Here is a 24,764-nt window from a genome sequence, read left to right on the forward strand (position 1 = left end):
ACACTTTGAGTAGCATGGATCCAGGCTCTCCTTCATGTTAGAGAGAGAAAGATGCCCATGGATCTTGTTGAGATCTACCTGGTATCTCACACACCTGGCAAAGTGACTGGTTCCCAATAGGTGCCCTATGCATTTGTTGAATCAATGAATGAATGAGAGAACTCCTTGTCTAAGTTTACTGTTAATCTATAGCATACATGTTCTAGAGAAATCTAGAGACAGATTTAAAAAAAGAGAGAGAGAGAAAAGGAAGAAATAAACTTATTTCAATTTTCCCATCCCACTTTCATTCTCATTTCTATAACTATAGCCCTCATGGGCTAGTGCTAGTATCTACGGCTGGCTTAAACATTAGCATGGTGGACCTAGTGGGTAAATGGCTTCTGGGGTTCAATTCCGGTGTTTTATTTATTAGTTGCCCGTCAGATACCTATTTTGCATTTTTTAGATGTTAGATGTAAAATAGTCTTGGGTATAAATCTTTAATTAGAAGCTATGATGTATAATGTATGCATCAAATTTTTATAAGTATTATTTTATGAATCTGTAGAAAGAAATGATTGAAAAGAGACACTCGAGATCTTTTTTTCCTAACTGAAGCAAACATTTTTCAGATGTTTATTTTTTCCCTGAAAATTTTTTTCTACATATTTACATTCCATAACCAAAATATAATATAAAGACAAAACAATTTCATGGTTGCCCTATCTCAAGACTATTTGAAAAACATTGCCTGACACACGAGGTGCTAAGTTCCAGGAGTATGGGGTTCCACATCTGTTCTTTTACTGATGTCGTCTTAAGTGCTGGGCTTAGAACAAGAGCTCAGTAAACCACTTTTGAGTGACAGAAGCTGACAGGCTGATCTAGATATTTAGTCCCCGCCCCCTTCGTTTTAAATTGGGGGTGATTGTGGCAAGTTTTCCCTTGAAGAATCCAAATTGTTTTTTTGACTCTTCAATTTAGTAATATTACCCAGAGCTTAATGTGATCATTACAGGCCTAAATTTTTTTCAGGAATTGACTTCTAGAGGCAGTAATACTGTCGATAAACAAAATGAAATAGATTATTTTGCTTCAGGACTTTCCAGAGCCATTCATGTTAATGTGCATTGAAAATTCCTAATAAGCATTTCTCAAACATACATGACCCTGCAACCCCCCCCTTTTCATGGAACATTTGGGTTCTGTGAACTTTGAGAAAAGCTACCCTATGTTATATTTCACTTTCCCCATCTCTAAGGAAGGCCCACAATTATCTGCCTCTAGAGCTTGTTTATTTGTGAAATATAATCAAGATGTGTGTTTGAAAATCATTCCATATATTGTTTTAAAATATCAGTCATAAATAACTTGTAAAAAGGTTCAGATGAAGAAAACTCTTTGGCGATTAGGGCCTAAAATGTTGCTTTACCTTCTGAAACTCCACTTTTCAGGAAGTTACAACATATGTCTTCATTTATGTATTTTTTTCTCTATTCCAGATTAGTGCGTTGACTTTCTGAGCCATGTGCATTTAGTATCTCAATATCCATATATCACATTCAACCATATCAGGACTTGATATGGACTTCCATAGTCCTCCTTACATACATAAGGTTTTAGTCATTTATCTTAGTGTTAGCGATTTTTAAAAAGGAAAATGATAAAATTCCTTCCCTCTAAATTCTTTGGACTGACACAGTTGAAAAGTAGTAGACATGCCAGCCATTATGTTTGCTTTTTATTTTCATGTTTACATTTCCTCAGTCCTTCTCTGGTTTGGCATTTTGAATATCTTCTTGGGCACAACCCAGAACTGTCTGATATAGCTGTATTTTTTGTATCAGTTTTCCTTTGAATCCTAATGATATTCTCCTACCTACTTTTCTCTGTGCTCATAATGTGAGGTATGAGCTCTGTTGCCCTTGAAATTGACTTTCTACATAAGAACAGAAATATAGGCTGGGCACAGTTGTTCACACTTGTAATCCCAGCACTTTGGGAGGCTGAGGTGGGTGGATCACTTGAGGTCAGGAGTTCGAGACTAGCCTGCATGGTGAAACCCCATCACTACTAAAAATACAAAAATTCGTTTTACGTGGTGGCACAGGCTGGTAATCCCAGCTACTTGGGAGGCTAAGGCATGAAAATTGCTTGAACCTGGGAGGTGGAGGTTGCAGTGAGCCGAGATCACACCACTGCACTCCAGCTTGGGCAACAGAGCCAGGGAACAAAGACGTTTGTGAGAAAAAAGAAGGGTGTTGCTTAATTTGAGAAAACTAGTAAAAGTAAAAATAATTTCAAAATATGTTTGGTGAAATTTTAACTTAAGATGTCAAGAAGCTTTGCTATGTTAAGAAACTTTCTATGTCAATCCAGTTCTGATTTTTCTTTAGTAGTATGTAATTCTTGAGTCCAGTGAAAAGTTGCATCTAAGCCATTTAGAAACTGTCAGTTGTAGTCCTTGCTCACTAAAGCCTCAGGAGTTTACTTTCTCAGTAAAACTCAGAAAACTGAGGCTTGTGAGGAAGCAGAGTCGTCTCCTCTTGCCTCCATGATTGGGCGTTGGAATTCCACCAAGTGTTACGAAAAAATTCAGGTCTAAGATGTGAAGATGTCAAAGTGTATTGTGCCACACACACATACCCACCTACACATATATTTATATAGGTATATATATGTATACATACATACACATTTTATGGTCACTTAGATTTGAGTTGAAAATCCATCGAAATTTTATATAGGAAGAGCTGGGATATTAGCCCTTACCTTCACACTTACTTTACAGTTCAGTTCTTCTAAAGATTGTACTTAGCTATTTGTAAATGCTTAAATATTGCACTTGTGTATTTGTAAATCTCATCAACAACCAATTTGTATCTCAATAGAGCGAAAAAAATCTATATCATATTGATTAGAGTTTTAATTGAAATAACTTTTTGTATGTTTTAAGGTGAAAATATCATCTTAAGGCTTCCATGGGAATGAACACAAATGTTAATAGTGGGTATATATGAGTGGCAGGATTATGAATAATCATAATTATCTATATAGCTTTTCAATTGTTGTTTAATGAGTTTTGATTTTATAGCCTGAAACATGTTGATTCAAAATGACTCTTAGTTATTTGGAAAGTCTCTTCTGAACTTCTAGAAGTTCTTTTTCCGTAGCACTTCCATTATTGCCTTTCTTTTCTTTCTTTCTTTCTTCCTTTCTTCCTTTCTTTCTTTCTTTCTTTTTTTTTCTTTTTTTTTTTTTTTTGACAGAGTTTCGCTCTTATTGCCCAGGCTGGAGTGCAATGGCACGACCTCGGTTCACCCTCCGCCTCCTGGGTTCAAGTGATTCTTCTGCCTCAGCCTTGTGGCTGAGATTACAGCCATGCACAACCATGCCCGGATAATTTTGTATTTTCAGTAGAGATGGGGTTTCTCCATGTTGGTTGGTCAGGTTGGTCTTAAACTCCCTACCTCAGGTGATCCACTCGCCTCAGCCTGCCAAAGTGCTGGGATTACAGTTGTGAGCCATTGCACCAGGCTGCTTTTCTTTTTATCTATGGAGTTCTTACAGCTCAGGACTTAAGTAAGTCGCTAAGTATCACTCCCCACGTTTGTAAGCTTGACTGTCTTAGCACAGTACTATAGACTGGGTGGCTTCAATAATGGAGATTTGTTTTTCTCACAGTTTTGGAGGTTAGAACGCCGAGATTAGGGTGCCAGCATGATAAGGCTCTGGTGAGGGCTCTCTTCCTGGCTTGTAGATAGCTGCCTTCTCCCCGTGTCCTTTCTTGGTAGAGGGAGAGTGAGCAGCTTCCTGGTGTCTCTTCTTATAAGGGCTCTAATCCCATCATTAGGGCCCTACTCTCCTAGCCTCATCTAATCCTAATTACCCACCAAAGGCACCATCTCCAAATACCATTACATTGAAGGTTAGAGCTTCAACATATAAATTTTTGGGGGACTCAACGTTCAGTCCATAACACTTTTTAAAATTTAAACTGGTAGTATAGAAGATTTCCATAAATGGCATCTAAATAGAAAAATACTGGCAGAATATACAAGAAAGCATTAATGGTAGTTATTTCTAGACAGTAGGATTAGAGGTTTTCTCCATTTTCTGTGAATTCAGAGTATATTGCTTTTATAACAGAAAAAATACAATAGGTATTATTTTTAAAAGAAAATGAAATACTACAGAATGTTCCATTTCCTAATAATCTTGGAATTTTCAAAATCTTTTTATTTCATCTTCTTGAAATTTTTCTGAGAATTAATAAAAGTGTCTGCGGAACATAGAGCACTCAGTTCTTGGCACATAATAGAGTTGCATAAATTTACTGGTCCTCCTTTTCCTCCTTTTAACATGATGACAATGTTAATGATAATAACAATGATAATTACTATATTGCCATAGGAGATATACCATTGGGCATATATTATAGGCAAATAAAGTAGACAATAGCCACAAAGTCAGGGCAGACACATTTGTTGCGAGGTTTTTAAAAATGAGTTACTTATAAATAGAATAGCCTATTCATTGTCTTTACTTTTGGAATTCTTAGTCTTTTTGATTCTGAGAAAATGAATTGGTTAAAAAAGTTGGTAGATTGTTCTGAATTAGCATTCAGTTACAAATTAATATGAGCTCCTTAACTCTGTGCAATAAAATGGCACGCAGATGTGACACTGAGAAAACTTGAAGTCAGTTTTTGATGTGTCAAACTTTCATTCTAAAAACTGATTGAAGCCTAATACTTACTGTTATGGAAAATTTTTTTGTCATTTTTTTTTTTTTGTTTTGGTTCCTCTTCTCTACTTTCTAATGCATTGTTTCCAGTGCTCTATCTTGTGTATGGAGTCTGTCATTGGTAACTTTTTCCCAATTAATTCCACATCTGAGTGTAATATTTCTAGTTGTTGGCTCCATAAATCAATAGGTTGAAGTGCCCTGCAAGGTAGTCATGTTTTTTGTCACGTAGGGACCTGACTGCTCGCCAAATAAATTATGACATTATGATGTACTATTTCCAATCACTATAAATTTTCAATATTTAGTGTATCAGTCATACCAAGTCAAGATCCAGTTATTTAGTTTCACTTACATCTGTATTTTAGATGAGAATCCTTTTTCCCATTAGTAGATTTGAATTTCTTTCTCTCTCAGAGTCAAATTCCAAACATGCCTTATAAAACCAGTCATAAAATATACACATAAACTAACTGTTTTTGTGTTTATAAGTAGATTCAAAAACATACAGTGGTAAAACTACATCCCAAATTAAAATCTGTCCACTTAAATGGTGTTCTGTTTTGTTTTTTAACACTTAGATTACTTTTATCACTGTTGCTTTTGTAATTTGATTCCCAGATATTAGACAAACATATCTAGGTAATTCTCTGTATTGTATTGAAACATGGTCTTGATTGGGAGCTTAAACTATCATCTCACAAATGATCCTCAGCTGTGAAAAGAATCAATTGTTCTGAATTTGGGGCTATCTACACCATGGTTAATATGTAACACCACTACCAAAATTACTTTCTTAAATTCTGTTTTGATGATCTTAAAAATAATTTGTATTCTTTATTTTTATTTTTCTTTTCTTCTTTACCAACAGGACACAAAAATCGCTTCATTGGAGCGAAACATAAGGGATCTTGAGGATGAGATCCAGATGTTAAAAGCCAATGGTGTGCTGAACACTGAGGACCGCGAAGAAGAGATCAAACAAATTGAGGTTTACAAAAGTCACTCCAAGTTTATGAAGACCAAGGTACGGTCCAGGGTTATAAACTTTTATGTTCTTAGTGTGACTAGAAAGTTACAGTTTACATATGTACTTTTCCCAAATACCCATATAATATGCTTTATGTGATATTATTTAATATATGGACAACAAAGGAGAATGCAGAAGATTTTTAGTTCAGACATATAGATTCCAAAAAGCAATCACGGAAAACCTTTGGTGGAATTTCTCCTTACTGAGAGGTTCAGGCTTTAATTAGGAGTTCCTTTGGTGTTCCTCTTCCTTGGGAATTAACATATTTATAGTCCACTCTCTTCCAAATTTCCACCATCACTTAAGTTTGCTATTTTTTTGAAGTTGCTATCGTTGCCAAATTTCTTGCCTCTCCTAGAAGGTGTTTGTCTCAAAATATTTGCTATTACAAGCCAATTTAACTCATCTAAATGTTATTAGGTTGGGAGGCTGAGGCAGGCAGATCAGCTGAGGTCAGGAGTTCGAGACCAGCCTGTCTAACGTGGTGAAACCCTGTATCTACAAAAAAATACAAAAATTAGCCAGGCATGGTGGCATGCACCTGTAATCCCAGCTACTCGGGAGGCTGAGGCAGGAGAATCACTTGAACCCGGGAGGTAGAGGTTGCAGTGAGCTGAGATGGTATCACTGTACTCCAGCCTGGGTGACAGAACAAGACTACATCTCAAAATAAAAAAAAAGTTATTAAGCTATTGTGGTTTTAGCATAGTGTTTAAGACATAAATAGTTTTGAGTCCCAGTGCTGCCCTTTAGTTAAATTATTAAAATTCCCTAAGCCTCAGTTTCTTTATCCATGAAGTAGGGATAAGAAAAATACCTACATCATTGGGTTGGTCTGATGATTCCAGGAGATTATTCATTTAAAGCCCCTAGTCCCTTGTCTGATCTCTAGAAAGTATCCATCAAATGTCAGGCATTGTTGTTGATAGTAGTATTGTTACTAATAATGTTATAATAGTAACATTAATATGGACTAATAGATTCCATATCTATTGCTATGGAATCTTTATAAAATATTTTAGAGTAACCTGCTCCATTAGTTTATATTGTTATTGTCAGTTTTAAAGATTTTGGATTGTATTTTTTCAAAAATAAACTTGGGGCTTTAAAAGGACCAAGCACCTGAATATTTATTATTTTTACATATGCATAATTATTAAATTTATGAATAGCCCAAATAGGTCTTTTGAGACTGTGAGATGCTTTTATCTATTCCTCTGTTTAAATCATTTTGCTTCTGAAAATAATAACTACACCAATTAAAAATTTTTTGTTCTTTTTTCTTTTTCTACCACTTGCTCTTAAATATGCCTGTTCTCTTGTTCTAGGTTTTAATCTTGTTTGTTACTTTATGAAATGCAGTAGAGTTGGAGTAGTGCAGACCTCTGTGAGAAAGCAGTGGGAGAGGAGAGAAAAATGTTTAAATGATTTTTATCAGTTGTGAAATATGTGCATACTCCTTGCTGAGTTTGCAAATTATAGGGAGGAAATGATATCTATCTAGCATTTACTTCATCACAACGTGTGTGTGTGTGTGTGTGTGTATGCATGCATGTATACACAAGGAAAAAACACAAAACTATTCTTCTGTCAACTTTCCATCTCTAACTAGATGTTGAGATTGTGCTGAAAACATGGATCAAGGAGTGGAGATGAGGGATTTGAATCATCTCCACTGGATTTGAATGTAACCAGGGACTGCCTCAAAGTTTCGAATAGGTTTCCCTGCTCAGTCCTTCCTCTGGTTTCTTCCTTGCAGTCCCTCCCTCTCAGAGAGTTAAGCCGAGGTTCGGTGAGCACAGTACTAGGGTGACCTGCATACAGTGCCTGAATCATTCTGGGAATGAAGACCAGAGGCACAGATACGAGCGAACTCAAGAAGTTTGGGGGAAATTATTGTTTTGGCTTAAACTTTTCCCCCGACTCTGTTATTCCACAATGGGAGATTGTTCAAGCCACTTCTACAACTGAAAATGTCATGAAATTTGTAAACTCTGCCCCTCATCATGGACTCTGTCCAGGTGAATAAAACATTTATATGATCTTCAGCAAGTCATGACCTTTATTAGCCCACATTTGTCTGAGAGACCATCAATCCTTGAGTTAGATTTAACTTTTAATGGCTAGTTACTTTTAATGGTTCCAGAAGTGGTCAGGTCAGAAGAATGTTTGAGGGAAGTAGTGGAGTGAGGTGGAAAGACCACAGGCTGAAGATGAAAGCAGACTCCAGCAAGTCTCCAGCCTGCCTTTGCCAGCTGCATAGGGAGTGACTTGAGGAGTGACCAAAGTCACTCGACCACACTGTCTTCTATAAAATAGGGGCGACAGCACCAGCCTTACAGGATGGTTCAGATGGACTAAATAATATTAAAATGGAATAGTGTAGTTAAAGTACCTGGCTCAAAAAACAGCTAATAATGATAAATATTATTATTGAAGAAGTATAACCAAATAATAATCATTACAATAAGTGTTATATTTAACTTGACTAATGGGAAAAATGGATTTCTAAGAAATACAAATAAAATGAATTCTTACATCATGCGGATACCTCTTTTACTGTTAAAAATTAGCTAGAAAGTACTAGTAAGGGTCAGTTTTTAATATTTTCTCCATTGAAAGAATGTTCTTATTGGATTGAACTATAACATTTATTGCTAATGTTTCCTATCATTAATTACTTACTTTTCTTAATTCCCCTACTTGGTTTTTTTGTTTGTTTGTTTGTTTTGAGACAGGGTCTCACTCTGTCACCCAGGCTGGGGTGCAGTGGTATGATCTTGGCTCACTGCAGCCTCCGCCTGCCAGGTTCAAGCAATTCTCTCACCCCAGCCTCCTGAGTAGCTGGGATTATAGGTGCGCACAACCACACCAGCTATTTTTTGTGTTTTTTTGGTAGAGATGGGGTTTCACCATGTTGGTCAGGCTGGTCTCAAACTCCTGATCTCAAGTCATCTGCCTGCCTCAGCCTCTCAAAGTGCTGGGATTACAGGTGTGAGCCACCACACCCAGCCCAATTCTCCTACTTTGAGTGATGAGTGTAATTCCTCATTTAAGCCTGGGAATACTGCTTGCATTACTTATTAAAATGAATAAATCATGTAGATTGGAGGGAAAGAAAGTATTTTAAATAGGCACGTGGCAGAGTGTGCAATTCCATCGTGATCCAGAGCAGGTAGTTGGAACTGGTAGGGTTTCTTGAAAGCTCTGTGATTAAATTAAGTATCAGTGAATGCCTGAATTGCTTTTACAAATATGACATCATAGAAAAAACATGATATAACATTTTTGGAAAGGTAGAAGGTGGGTTGCAAAACTCAACTTGTGCAAAGGCAGGAATACAAAACATAGTCAGCCAGGGTAGAAATCCTGGCATCTTGCAAGTCCTTTGGCATGAACATTGTCTCTGAGAACTGAGCCTCTGGGAGATCTCAGATGTGTAACTCTCATCTGTTGGAAACTCCAGTTCCTACCCCAACACTGAAGGGTTAGAGGAATCAAACTGTGAGAGATGAATCTCAGAGGCCATGGAAAGCATGAATTACTTTCAGGAGCTCCATTAAGCCTCGGAGAATGGAACATACCAAATACATAATTGTTTTTCTGGTAGGGAAAGAATAATGGCATTTCCTTTCTGTACAAGGCTTCGTTCCTAGTCTAACACGTTTTTCATCTACTCATTCCAGTATTTCTATATTAGCTACTCCCTCTGTTTCCAGTGTTTGCCAGAGATGCTGATCTGCTGTGTTAGATCTCCTCCTTTATTCTGAATTTGTAACACATTTTCTTATAAACTTCTGATAGATTACAAACCTCCTAACCCAAACTGCATGATAGTAAGCATATCACTTTCTAGACATGAGGGCCATATCTGCAGTGAAAAAGAAGCTGTTTTCCTTGGCAGAGTGTTTTTTTTCAGGGTGTAGTTTGTGTCATAGACGTAAGTGGGGGAAGAATTTTCAGACAGGATGAAGTGTGCCTGATGTCCACATGGACTTCATATAAAGCATGTGATGTAATTCCGATTGGCTTTTCTTCTGGCCATCACAGAGACAGACCTTTCCTGGCCTCAGTTCTCATGTATGTTCGATTGCATCACTTTCCATTTTTATGGAATTTATGGCTGTAAAAGAAGCAAAAGGCATATTTTTATGGGAGAATATGATTTTTTTTTTACCTTGTGACTATGTTCCCTTTAGAAAAGCTTTTTTCTGTTATTGTCTGCATAAATATTTATTTAAAATTTACCTTATGGCAGCAATATCTGAAAGCTATTTAGAGCCACTGCCTATTTAATAGTTATAGACTTAAATAGTTTCATCATTATCAATCTATTTTTATTGACTAAAGGAGGTATATGTAGAACCTGCCATGCCCTTCTTCCTGACTAAACCCCATTCTCTATATCTAGTTGATTTCCTTTTCATTTCCCTCTCAATACCCCAACCCCCACACTAGCTTTCTACTGTGGGATTTGTGGAAGTTAGCACAAATCAGTTTTTTCACTATAAATATCATCTTTGCTTAGGTGTGTCGAGTTGAAAGTTTTTGAGCGTTAATTTCAGATGAATCAGTTTCATATGTGGAATCGACTATAAACTGTGCTGTCAGCTACAACTGGACATGATTTGGGGCCATACCCCCCTGAGAAGAGTGCTGATCATAACAGATTTTAATATCTTTTATCATTTTAGGTAATCCTAATTCTGATTTTCCCTGTTTTTATTTATACTATATTCTTGTTATGTATGAGAGAGAACTTCTTACTTTTGTTCCACATAAAAATGACCACACACTCATGATTCATTAAATTATAGAGAAATAATGTATTTCAGATACTGCACCTATCTGAGCAGTGCTCACTTGCTCACATATACCTGGGGCACATTGATAAACAGTCATGATTCTTTCCCAGTGAATATTTAAGCATACTTAGGATCCTTCTCAAGACTGCTTTTTGTTTAGCCACTACTAATCCTTTAGATTTGGCTAGCAGGATGAAGCTTGTTTGTTCCCTGACATAGTCTGACTTCTTGCAAATGGGATTTCCATTCATATTAACCTTTCTACTAAGTTGTGCAACCTGAACCCTTCTGAACATGGGAGTCTCACTCCTGTTCATGCTCAGCTGATATTGTCAGTAGCTTGTTATTGTTTATGTCAGTTTTCTTGCTGAAAACAACAAAAATTGTTGAATGAAGTATATTTTTAAACGTATATTTTAAAATGTACTTATGAGCTCTTGAGTAAGAAAGAACCTCAAGGGTCAAAGCTAAGCCATAGCAGGAAGCTTGTGTGATAAGTAGAACATGGGTTATGTATTAGTCTGTTCTCATGCTTCTAATAAAGACATATATACCCAAGACTGGCTTATTTATAAAGGAAAGAGGTTTAATGAACTCACAGTTCCACATGGCTGGGGAGGCCTCACAATCATGGCAGAAGGCGAATGAAGAGCAAAGTCATGTCTTACATGGCAGCAGGCAAGAGAGCATATGCAGGGGAACTGCCCTTTATAAAACCATCAGATCTCATGAGACTTATTCACTGTCATGAGAACAGCATGGGAAAGACTGACCCTGCCCCCATGATTCAATTACCTCCCGCTGGGTACCTCCCAGGACATGTGGGAATTATGGGAGCTACAATTCAAGATGAGATTTGGGTGGACACACCGAACGATATCAGGTTATTTATTCTTGTTGGCAATTTTCAGATAGATGAACTTGGGCTCTGGTTTTCATAGCCACAAGCACATTGAAGAAAAGAGACAGAAGTCTGGGCCTACTCAAGATGAGGGATAGTAGGAACCTTATTACCACCACCACATGAAGCTGAGATCTCAGATGGCTATACTGCTAGTGCAGAGGCAAACTAAAAATAACCTTACCATATTCCCCCTCCTCACACTTAGACTAGGGGACTCCAGGGAAAATTTTCTGTTTTAAAACTTTAAGCCAAGTAAAAGATGAAAAAATTTGTTCTCAGAATCCATAACCACAGCTGGCTCTTACATGAGTGTGCTGTGCAAGATGATCTAAAAACTTCAGGTAGAGAATGTAGCTTAAAGCAGCTACATTCTTGGTTGGAAGTGTACTCAGGTATTGGCAGAGGCAAATTCTCTAAAGGACCAAATAGGCCTTAAAGTATTTTTCCAGATAAAGTTCCAAAAAAAAAACTAGTACACAGTACCAAAAAAGGAGAAAAATCACAAAATCTTCAGGAAAACAGGCCACTATAAGTGATAGTCAGTAGAAAGAATAAACAGCAGAATCAGAAAGCAAATACTTCAAAAGTTGGAATTATAAGAAAAAGACTATGAAATATTAACGTGTGTTTAATATGTTTAAATAAATAAGAGATTGAAAATATAAATAAAGAGCAAGAGACTATAAGAAACCAAGCAAACTTAAAAATAACCAAATCAAGCCTTATAGTCTGAAGGATTATCTTAGGAATGAAACAAGGCTGAAAATTAGTATGATAAGCATCCAACTTAAAAAGTTAGGAAAATAGAATAAGCCCAAAGAAAGTAGAAGGAAGGAAACATTTAAAAGCAGCAGACATGAATGAAACAGAAAATAAAAGTGTAATTGCAGAGTCAATATAGCCAAAATTGGTTCCTTGATTAGAATACTTTACTTGACATGTGTCTACTGAGATTCATCAGGAAAAAGAGTGGCTAAAGCTGAAATAAAACGTAAAAAAAGAGAGGTTAATAACGTAGAATATTAGAAATGAAAAGGAAGACATAATCATAAATACTATTGATACAAAGATAAGTGGGTTTTATAAACATTTCCTGCAAATAAGTGTGAAAATGTAGATGAAACAAAAAATTCTTTGGGGAAAAAAATGTATCAACACTGACTCAACTAATTAGAAACATGAATATTCCTATAGCCATTAAAAGTGGATTAGTAAGTAATGTTCTTTGGAAAAAGAAAATAGCAGCTCTGAATGGTTTTGCTGGTGATTTCTAATGAACATTCGTGTAAAAAAAACTCCAATTTCACAGAAACCATTTCCAAACACATTAAAAGAAGGAACACTTCCTACTTCATTTGGAGGGCTATATTGGTATTAAAACCTGATAAGGACAGCGTAGGATAGGAAAATTATAAACCAATCTCAGTCATAAACAGAAATAAAAGATCCTTACAAAATATTAGTAAGCTGAACACAGTAACATATGAAAAATATATAATGACTGAGTGGAGTTTTTCATAGTAATGCCAGGGGAGATTAAGGTTAAAAATTTCATTAATGCGGTTCATTACAATAACATATGAAAGTTGAAAAATGGTGATAAACCATAAGATACAGAAAAAAGTTTGGTGATGTTAAACATTCACTAATGATTAAAGAATACTTTTGGCATAGTTGTAATAATGCGAAGCCTAATAAAATGTCTATAAAAAACCAATGCAGACACAAAATGTAATGACGAAACGTTGACATTCTTCCCTTTGAAGCCTGAAACAAGACAAAGGGGCCGCCATGACCAACAGGCCTCTGTCTTTCTGCATGGCCTGTCCGTGTGTCTGTCTGGTGTGGTCTTCCTCACACCATGCTGGTCACAGGGTGGTTGAGCTTCCAGACCATGGTGGCTGGCTTCCAGCGGGTAGAAGCAGAAGCTGCCAGACCCTCTGTAGGCTAGGGCTAGAACAGGTGTACTGATTATTTTGCTGCATTTGGTTGGCAGAAGGAAGTCACAGTCCAGCCCAGGTTCAAGAAGAGGGTAAACAAACTTCAGCTCTAGTTGTGAGGAGCAACATTTGTGTACAAGTAGGAAGGAATGAAGGAATTGGTAGAAAGTCTCTGCAGATCATCTACCTGCACAACACATATCAAATTGGCAAAAGTGTAAAAGACCCGTGACATAAGTTATTGGTAAAGAGATGGAGTGATTGGCATACTTGCAAGGTGCTTGTGATCATGTAAATTAATAGAACTGTTTTGGAAAACTTTTTTTTGTTTTTGTTTTTTTGTTCCCCCTATCACCCAGGCTGGAATGTGGTGGCGCGATCTCGGCTTACTGCAACTTCTGCCTCCTGGGTTCAAGTGATTCTCCTGCCTTAGCCTCCCAAGTAGCTGGGAATACAGGTGCCCGCCACCATGCCCAGCTAATTTTTGTATTTTTAGTGGAGACGGGGTTTCACCATATTGGTCAGGCTGGTCTCGAACTCCTGACCTTGTGATCTGCCTGCCTTGGCCTCCCAAAGTGCTGGGATTACAGGTGTGAGCCATACATTTTTGTTTTATCTAGTGAAATTGAAGATGAATATGCTATGTGGTTCAGCAATTTAAATCTTAGGCATTTGAAAATATTACTGCTATGTGAACTAGGTTACATGTATAAGAATATTCAGAATAGCACTGTTTATAGTAGCAAAAAGCTAAGAACAAACCCAAATTTCTATCAACAGCAGAGTGGGCAAATAAATTGTGGTGAAGTCTTACAATGGAATACTCTACTTCGGTGAAAATGAATGAACTCTATGTACAACGTTATGATTGAATCTCCAGGACATAAGATTGAGTAGGAAAAAAAGCAAAGTAGAAAAAAAAATTGTAGCCCAAATAAAGTTTTAAAACATGCAAAACCAAATAGTATATATTTATGGATGCAAAAATATATGATCAACCTAAAAGATAAGCAAAGAAAAAATAAGCACAAAATTTGGGGTGGTAATTATTTCCAAATGGGGAGAGGAGATAGAAATGGGATGGGACATGGGTAATTCTAGTGATCTTTTTTGATGAATTGAATGATGGATTTTTTTTGGTCATTTTTCCTTATACCTTATGTATACTTTATGTTCTTTTGTATCTTCTCAATATTTAATGTAAACAAAAAGAAGATCCCCAATGCTTACTTGTTTTTTAGGATTCTTTTGCCAAATCTTGCCCTTGAATGATTATTTGCACTGTGGAGTTATGCCTTGGTTTAATTACCCATGTTAGATCCCTGTTGACTCTCCTCAGGACCATGGTGGTAACAGACTTGGTGGTTTCATAGATGAGTAGGTTTGACTGGGAAGGCTTCATTCCATTGTGAAATTTGGTCCACAGTGGGATGGAGGGCAGTCTGCTGACCTTTCCATTCCTATTTCCTATACTCTCAGTGACCTTCACAGATATTCCTCCAGAACCCAAAGACTGTGTGATTCCTAAGGCCATCTTTTTAAAGCAAATTCATGGCCTGCCTTGTTGAATTATTGATCACTGGCTGCTGAAATGGAAAGAAATCGGTAGTTGTCCAGTGTAAAGGGTAGGGGCAGCAATTTCTAATTTCTTGCAATTTTGTTGTTTTGCAGATTGATCAGCTGAAGCAGGAACTTTCAAAGAAAGAGTCAGAACTTCTTGCCTTACAAACAAAGCTTGAAACCCTTAGCAATCAAAATTCAGATTGCAAGCAACACATTGAAGTGCTTAAAGAGTCGCTTACTGCCAAAGAACAGAGGGCTGCCATCCTTCAGACTGAGGTAAGGTACTGTCTCAGGATTCTAGACAGCAGAGACATGGAATTGATAGAAAATGCCCTACCTGACCAACTTTCCTCAGAAGACCCTTTATCCAAACCCTTGGGGCCAGATGTATTTTGAAATTCATATTTGTTGGGCTTTCAGAAAGACGAGATGCATTGTATAGATTGTGTAACACTGCAAGTGAAGTTGTAGCAACACCCCATAAGCAAACACATGAATATTTTTGCATTAAAAAAAAGTCTTACACTAAGTAGGATAAATAAAGACTGTATAATTAGACTCTTGTCAGTTTGCGTCAAAGGTGTTTGGTTCACACTTGAAATTTCTTTTTTTCATACTTCGGAGCATTTTAGATTTGGTAACTACAGTTAAGGGCTTGGATCTAGAATGATTGCATTTTATCAAAAATCATAAAATAACTGGAATGTCGTCTGTCTTGCTTTGCTGTGCACCATCTGTATGGGTTCCCCTTCTGGCACCCATGTTTCCAAAGAGTTCTTATTTACTAAGGAGTATCTTTCAATTTCTTTTACCCATTGAAGAAAGTCGATATTTTGTGAGTTTCTCAAAGGAAATATTGGTTTGTTATCTCTTATTCATGTTTAGAAGAACAACAAAAATATATTACTATCCTATTTCCTTGCTTTTTCCTCCTTGGATTACATCTTTGGGTCTGCTAAGAAATGCAAAACACAAGCTAGTTATTGTGTGAATAAAATAGTTATCAGATGCAGCAGGCAATAGGGACAAATGTGGTGAATCTTGATTTTGTGTTGAGGCGCTGTGCTGTGTGCATTACTTTAGAAGGCATTCTAATCAACATGCATGCTCTCTCTTGGGCTCTTTTAGCTGTGTCTTTGCATGTATGTATTTTAGCATCTGTGGGGAGGTTTGGATTGGCCTTAGGAGTTAATGGGACTGTTGAGTAGGTCTGTGCTCTCAGTCAAGGTGCAGGACAGTGTCTAGAGGAGGAAGAAAATACTTTCTGGATTGGATAGGTCTTAGCATGAACCTGACTCAGCCCCTATACTTTTGATCATTGACTGATAGGCAGCTACCTGATTACTTCAAAATAATCACCTTGGCCTCAGTGATGTAGATATTTCACATTTAAGAAATACCATTTTCAGTTGTGTGTAGTTCCACTGTGAATGCAAAGGTATGGGTATTTTATTTTTTAAGGCAAACATATAATCTATGCTATAAATTGGAAGTTGGCTTCTATCTCCTTTGTGGAGGCAGCAGTGAATAGTATCTAGAGTTGTGTTAAGATGGTAGCCACATGTGGCTATTTAAACTAAAATTAATTAAAATCTAGTGAAATTTAAAATGTAGTTCTGTAGTCACATTAGCCGCATATCAAGTACAACAGTTACATGTGGCTAGTGGCTACTGTATTAGACAGCACAGCTAGAGAACATTTCTGCCATCTAGTACTTGTCTCAAATGGGGGTCAACCAAAACTATGGCTTGTGGGCCAGATCTGGCCCTGTGCCTGCTTTTGTAAGTAAAGTATTATTGGAACACAGCCATACCCATTCATTTACATGTTGTCTTTGGCTGTTTTTGTGCTGCAACAGCAGAGTTGAGTAGTTGCAATAGATATTGTATGGCCCACAAAGCTGAAAATATTTACTGTCTGGCTTTTTACAGAAAGTTTGCCAATTTCTGGCATTGTGATTTTGTGGGAAGAGGATTGAGTGGGCATTGGAATGCCCAACTAGTCTTCTGTCTGGCTGTGGTACCCTAAATGGAGAAAGATAGTTTGCTGACAGCTGTTCTAGAGCACTATTTTTCTTCACTGTATTATTCAAAAAGCAACTGCTTGTACCCATGTTTTGTCAATAATACCAGCATTACTGATAAAATTAGTGTAATTGTGTTGCTGTGTGTTGTTGGGTAGGAGAAAATTTGAGAAGCAAGGCAATCTGCTTGCCCAAACCAGCAGTCAGGTTTCTTGATGGTTCCTCTCTAGAGTAAACGAATGAGGAGCCAGGTCAGAAAGGCTTTTCCTCTACTATCTTATACTGATAGAGGCTTTATTCCTTGGCCTCTTTCCTTTCTCATTCCCCTCCTTGTATTTTAACTTCTCTCAAATTAATGTATTCCAAATTAGACCTATACATATTTCATGAAAAAGACAGTGGTGACATTATGTGGATAGCTTCCGTCCCACATTCAATAATTAAAATGACCAAATAAAGAGATGGTGCTTTGAAGTAGAAAAAAATTATTCTCCATGTGCAGAGAAAGTGAGATGATTTTCTAAGTCTTCTGCTTTGAAGTTGGGAGTATGAGATTACTGATTTTATCAGCTGGTAATGGCTGAGGAATTTTCTTTTGCCTTTTTTTTTTTTCTTATAAGATCTGTTTGTATATGGAAACAGAGGAGAAACTTACCTAATACGTCTGTCTCTTAGGGGGAGCAATTTAGGTTGAAATTGCTCTCATTGTTGGATTATGAGCAGAAGATTTTTTGGCAGCAGGGTAGAATACTTTAAAGTGATTTCCCCACTCTTTGGGATAGCAGAGGTAAATAAGAGTCTTTCTGCCTACTGTGTGGTGCGTTAGTGGGTGAGTACTCAGAAGATGAGATATGTTGTATTTCCTTATGCCCTACAATGAAATATCTGAGTTTAAATTCCTGTGAAATAATCTGCACACGAAACCTGTGAAACACAATTTACCTATATAACAAACCTGCACATGTACCCGTGAACCGAAAATAAAAGGTTAAAAAAAAAAAAAAAAGATATGATGCTCATCCTCAAAGGAGGTTACATGTGATAGCTCCCTGCAATTTGATTCCTGAGTCATTGCTGAAAGCTCTCACCAAAACAGAAGGGGGCTGGCTCTCTTTAGAGTGGGAAGACTCCTGCTATATCTGTGCCGTCAACTGGCTTTGGCTGCTCTTTTAGCATAGTATAAATGACAGATATCATGGCTTAACGGTTCGTCTCTGTAAGGAAGGTTTTGCTACCAGGGAATTTGCATTTGGGAGTTGGTAGGATGAAGGGTGGGGTGAGGGGTAGGAGGCAAGTTGTCTTGGTTTGCGGCTATGTGGCTTGGCTCTTTGGTTGGTTTGTTTGAACTTGTACAAATGCCCAGACACTCTGACATGTGTGCAATAAATCAATAGAATAATAATTACATACACAGAGAGATACACCACATAGCTCTTAACATAACATTTTACTTTTTAAAATAGCTTCAAAGAACTCTAAGGCCAAGTTTCTTATTTTGCTACTGCCCTTGATGTTTCCTTCATACCAACTAACCCCATCCACCAACACATGAATTCCACGGCAGTAGAGAAAATAATGAATTGGAGTTTTCTAGCACCTTGATTTTTCTGGATTTCAGTGAATAATTAATAACATATCCATAAACTGGGAAGAATTAAGGCCTAACATTCTGTGATCTAAGGTAAAATGTCGAACAAAACACAGCATTTAGAAGTGGGAGTTGTATGGCTATACCTCAGTCTCCCTATTCAATAACTGTGTGGCGTGGACAAGACTTGAACTTCTCTGAGCCTTCATGTCACAGTCTATGAAATGGCAGTCATTGTATCAGCCTGATACATATATGTGAAAAGTGCTTTGATTATAGTCAAGGGTTACAGCTATAAATTATAGTATCACCATTGCTGTTTTATTATCATTACTAATATTATGTTTGTCAGAGATGTTTGGGCAGGTCACACCTGAATACTCTTGTCATCAGCTTTGTGGGTCTCTTTTGAATTTTTGGTATGTGCATTTATAGACCTCGGACTTTTATATTTCAATTGAGTCACTTTGTTATGTCTTAGAATGATATGGAGAAATAAAGATACTATGAAAGTGACCATCTCTTTTATTCTATCTCCAAATTAAGATTTTCATTTCTGGCTGGGTGTGGTGGGTCACACCTGTAATCCCAGCACTTTGAGAGGCTGAGGCAGGGAGATCACTTAGGGTCAGGAGTTTGAGACCAGCGTGACCAACATAGTGAAACCCCATCTGTACTAATAATACAAAAATTAGCCGGATGTGGTGGTACATGCCTGTAGTCCCAGCTACTTGGGAAGCTGAGGCACAAGAATCACTTGAACCTGGGAGGCGGAGGTTGCAATGAGCATGAGCTGAGATCGTGCCACTGTACTCCAACCTGGCTGACAGAGCAAGACTCCATCTCAAAAAAAAAAAAAAGAATGAGAGAGAGATATATATTTATTCCTGATTTCTGGCAAGTATACTTTTCTCCAACTCAGTGTGATTTGTAAACTGCCAGGCAACATTTTTGCATGTGCTTCCCAAGATAGGTTATATGACAGTGGTACATAATACTAATTTCTGTCCCAAATAAGCCAGAGAAGGATTCTATAGTACTTGTCTAAGAGTAAACACTTGAGAAGCCATTAATTAACAAAGAATGCAGGGGTTTTGTGTTTATGCAGACAAGGGCAACGGAGTGGCAGCTATGAAGCAAGGGTTCGTAACTTCTAAAAAATACAATCAACACAGAAGAGAATCTCATGCAATTAAACCCCCCCACCAAAAAAGAAAAACATCCACATGGGCACATACATACTAATACTCACATGTAGTGGTGTATATAATTTCAGGTGGTTTATAGATGCTCTAGAGCATTTCCAAGAACTTCACATCAATAACCTTTGCTCTCTGGGCTTCATGCATTTTTTCATTTAACACATACTTTTTGAATGCTTACTATGTGCCAGATATGGTTTCTGCTGTCACTGAGCAAACATTCTTTTAGGCATGTGGATGTATGTTAGAGAACTGATTTATGGTACCATAAACTCCCAGTGATTTCATTATCATTGGTTACTAATAATTCCACAGAGAATCTTGATCTTTCTTTTGTTGTTTAAAAGCAGATAAGGAAGGAAAGAAGACACAAAGAAATAGATGTTTCGCTCCTTTGAAGACTAAAATATGCAACTGTTCAAAGTGCCTATTTGTATCTCTTATAATTGAAGGCTAATATTGCTAAGGTGGTTACCCTAATAATATTAAGACTATCTTTTGATTAAAGCTGATCCTCTTTGAGGTCACTCTCAAGCAACTTGGTTCTCCTCCTTGAGAAAAGAGATGATATTTATGGAGTTGCAGGCATTCTGCTAGCTTCATTATTTTAGGAGTTCCTGCATAGACTTGGAAATGCTTTAGTTGGTGGTACATCACGCAGACCCTTCCCACAATGTGTCTAAATCAGTGAGGTGTCATTTGATAATATTTGATAATATTGATAATCCTGGGCATCTATGCTGTGCAAGGTGCTGGACAAGGTGGAGACCCATAATTTCAAGAGCTGATAGTCTTAGCCTTTTAAATGTAATTTTATTACTGAGTGTCTTATGGCTGCTATACTGAGTTCCAGGAGACGCAGCTGAGTGTTTTCCACGTGATATTTTAAAACTGACTCACCACTTGTGAAGTTGGTATTGTTGCCCCTATTTTTAAGATGATGAAATAGAAGCTCAGAGGATGTATAACTTGCTCAGAGTCATAAATGGTAAATGACAATGCCTGGGTTCCCAAGCTCCAAATGCCTTTAACCAGGAATCTAGTGATTTCCATGAGAGTCCCAGTGGACTGAGGGCTTTCTTCATGTCAGGAAGATGACTTGTCTCTTTTAATCTTTGTTTTATTTATTTATTTTTTTGCAACGGGGTCTTGCTCTGTCGCTCAGGCTGGAGTGCAGTGGCATGATCTTGGCTCACTGCAACCTCCTTCTCTCCGGTTCAAATGATTCTCCTGCCTCAGCCTTCCAACTAACTGGGATTATAGGCACACAACACCATACCCAGCTAATTTTTGTATTTTAGTAGAGACAGAGTTTTGCCATGTTGGCCAGGCTGGTTTTGAACTCCTGGGTTAAAGCAATCTGCCCACCTCAGCTTCCCAAAATGCTGGAATTATAGGCGTGAGCCACCGTGCCTGGTCTCATTTAATCATAAAGGCAAAGTTTGTGGCAAGTTTTATAATTCTGTCTTGACAGGTGAATTCACTGGGATTTTCAAGAATGCTTTCTAGGTACAACCCTGATATGGCTAAGAAGGGGGATAAGAATGAGTAACTCTGAGACTTAAATCCTCATGGTAACATTATGGCTACAATAATAGTGACACTATGGCCATAATAATGAAGGTTGTTGTCCAAACTGTAGGGAGGATATTGTTTTTCAGGAAGTTTAGAATCCTAGCATATTAAGAAAAGTTTATTGTATAATATTTAGTTTTTATTTCCTTAAAGATGTTTAAAGACATTTATATATACACAAACATACACATACATACACATATATTCATATATGCATGCACACTATGTAAAAACAAGTAAAAGAATGGACGGCTGTATATGACTGTGTTCTCTCTGATTGTTGGATACCCAGGTGATCTTTAAATTTTCTATGATGCACATGTCATACATTTATAATAAAAAAATTAAATGCATTTTTTTTTTTTTTTTTGAGACGGAGTCTCATTCTGTCGCCCAGACTGGAGTGCAGTGGCGCTATCTTGGCTCACTGCAAGCTCCGCCTCCTGGGTTCACACTATTCTCCTGCCTCAGCCTCCCAAGTTAAATGCATTTTTAACAGAAGCAGCAATGATAATTTCTTCAGGGAGGTTGTGTAAGGTGCTGGTGGAGGAGGAGGTGTTTTCTGAGCCTGCGGCAGCATTTTTCCATCTCTGAGTCACAGATGACTCAGTGTGATAACACAAATGAGAGAGCAGACTTGGGCTGTCAGTTTGCAAGATGAATCATAAAAACTAAACTTTTGACAATGAAAATGTTGTTACATGGAGAAAAGAACACGTTTTACATGGCCTTGTTTCTCAGTTTATTTGCACTGAGATGGGCCCTCTGTCCCCCAGTTCATAGTAAAGCTACAACTCTTGGGCATTAAAGGTAACCATGACAAGGAGTCGGGAATGCTTTGTGGCCTCCAGGGACTGTGGGACTGTATGCATTCACACGCGGCTTTGCAAACTCTTCCAGATACTTAAAAGAACTACTTATTCATTGGGACTGACCCATTTGGAGCAAAAGAGTTTTTTAAATGTTTGGAAATAATATTTGCCATAGAATGTAAGGTGGGATTGACAAGAAGTGGTCTTTTACCTTTTTGTTAATTGACATGTAATAATTGTACATATTTATGGGGTACAGTGATTTTGATACATGTCCACAATATGTAGTGATCAATTCATGGTGATTAACATATCTGTCACCACAAACGTTTATCATTTTTTTTGTGTTGGAAACCTTAAAAATCCTCTCTAGCTGTTTGAAAATATACAATAAATTATTGCTAACTGTGGTCACCTTACAGTGCAACAGAACACTAAAATCTATTCCTCCTATCTAGCTGTAATTTTGTATCTGTTAACCAACCTTTCCTTTTTCCCCCCTCACCCCTCTCCTCCTATGCTTTAGTAACCAGTTTACTTTTAAACAATAATATCAGGTTTTTTTCACCCCTTGCTATAATTGACTGGCAAGCAGTAAAGTCGTTTTTAATCAGTTCAGCCTTCAAAGGATAATATTTAAATGTCCTTTCTGAGACAGCCTTTTGTTTAATGTCCTTCATAGTGACTGCATTCAAAATTAAGATGCTTTTTAGAAAAATTAGTAGCATACAACAAAATCAACTTTTAAGACTGTTAAATTACCCCAGTGCCATTTAGGATGCATTTGTCTCACTTTCAAGACTTGCAAGGAATGTCTTTAAAATTAATCAGTTAAGGGACTTGGTAAAAGAAAAATGTATATACAAAACAAAGACCTGGTGTCATTTGTATTTTTCCTCCCTAATCCTGCTGTTGGCTTCACATTTTAAAATGTTTTTATTTGACGGGAAAGGCTTCATTTGAAATTTTTATTGATAACACTTCTAACTGCAAGAAAAAGACATAAACCTGCAAAACAGTAACTATCATGGTGGCCACAATTGGGAGGTCTGCAAAATGGTTTATTACCAGTAGGGAAAAAAATGTTGGGAACCATAGTTGTTATAGGGGTCACCACCTCGTCTATATGCATTTTATTTTTTTCCCTTTCCATTTTGAGAGTATGGATGATGGTAGTGCCAAACAACACACTTTCCCCTCCCCTAATGTCTGTGGGCTTTGTTTTGATTCTCTTTTTATTAATGATGTGAAAACTTTGGGGTCACATACAAATGAGGCAAGGTCAGGCTTTGTGAGCCTTAGAATGCTGAAAATGTCCCTGTATCTAGCAAATGAAGGAATTGTCTATAGGGACCACATTTGACTTCTAAAGCTTTTTAGCTCTTTTGCAGATTTTAGCTACCTGGGTGAACTTTGCAGAGTGGCCTCGTACTATTGCTTTCTTAAGGCAGAACATGAAAGACCTGTGATGGAGAAATTGAAATGTGATGGAAGGGAGCACCCCAAGTTTGTCATAAAAGCTTTTTATGGATGTTCTGTGGCCATTTCTGTACTATTAAAGGATGGTGCAGGTAGCTACAGGCATCATTTTGTTCTATAGGTTGAGAGTCTAGTACTTTTGTTGTTGTTATTATTGTTCAGGCTTTCAGAGAGCGCCTTATTTAACACCTTGTTAGGATAAAATTGCTTTTGACTTTATAAACACAGGTGTTCGGTTTGAATCTTAATGAACTGTGAAATACGTAAATGTCTAAAAGGAAATTCTATAAATTGTGAACATGGCTCTGTCAGCACACTAAATGGATTAGGAAAATTCATTGTCTGCCCGGTAACTGAACACCAATGTGATGGGTGTACCTGAATTAGTCCTGAAAAGCCAATAAAATGGAGGAAGAAAGTAGAGCCTAGGAGATGTTTTTTTGTGTGGGTTCCCCCACCACAAATGAGTACTGGTGCAGAAGGGCTTGGAAATCAGAATGGCTATTCAGAGGAAGGCCAAGAAGGGATACATATGAGCAGACAACACAGAATTTATAGAGTAAAACCACAAACACCTTATTTTCCATTGTACTAAAATAATGATATTTTACAGTACTCTTTTTGTATGTAATTCTGCTTTCAATTTCATATTGTTACTGCAACTCGAATCTCATTATAAGTGTTCCAACAAAAATCCTTTTTTAATCAAAAACTTTCCAAACCTTAGCCCATTGTCAATGTATTTTGAGCAACTTATTTTTCCAGTGGAACAAAAGAATTTGGCCCTTCTTTTTGAGCTCATTAGGATGTTATTTGACCTGTGTGACTAAATATGTAATTAAGATAACAGAATCATTTTAATTTCTACATTAAATCTGTTCATAATCTGTGTCTGTTGTTTTGGGGTGTAGAGGTATCGAGTCAGAGTTCTTTATTTTCTTTGAAAGAAAATGAATGGATCATTAGTGCTTTTGTTTGGTTATACTTCTGTTTGAAAAAGGCATTGTCTATAATATATTAAGCTGCAACTGGAAGCGACAATATCCAATTAGCCAATCGTCTGTGAGAAAATGCATGTCCTCTGCTAAGTGTTACTTACTGGTAAATGGTT

At 37.2% G+C, this 24,764-nt stretch overlaps 1 protein-coding gene across 3 annotated transcripts in view; it reads left to right on the forward strand.

The window, feature by feature from the left end:
* The window catches only part of ERC2 (ELKS/RAB6-interacting/CAST family member 2), a 970,915-nt gene that overhangs the window by 320,914 nt on the left and 625,237 nt on the right, over positions 1 to 24,764 (forward strand). For all 3 annotated transcript variants that reach the window (XR_003118096.1, XM_025375698.1, XM_025375697.1), the window contains exons 5-6: positions 5,600 to 5,755; positions 15,082 to 15,249. Coding sequence is in view for 2 of the 3 variants with exons in the window: in XM_025375698.1 (XP_025231483.1) it covers positions 5,600 to 5,755; positions 15,082 to 15,249 (324 nt within the window). In the remaining variant the exon portion in view is untranslated. The remainder of the gene's footprint in view (positions 1 to 5,599; positions 5,756 to 15,081; positions 15,250 to 24,764) is intronic.

The sequence above is a fragment of the Theropithecus gelada genome, chromosome 2 (genome assembly GCF_003255815.1).
Source record: "Theropithecus gelada isolate Dixy chromosome 2, Tgel_1.0, whole genome shotgun sequence".
NCBI classification, from domain to species: domain Eukaryota; kingdom Metazoa; phylum Chordata; class Mammalia; order Primates; family Cercopithecidae; genus Theropithecus; species Theropithecus gelada.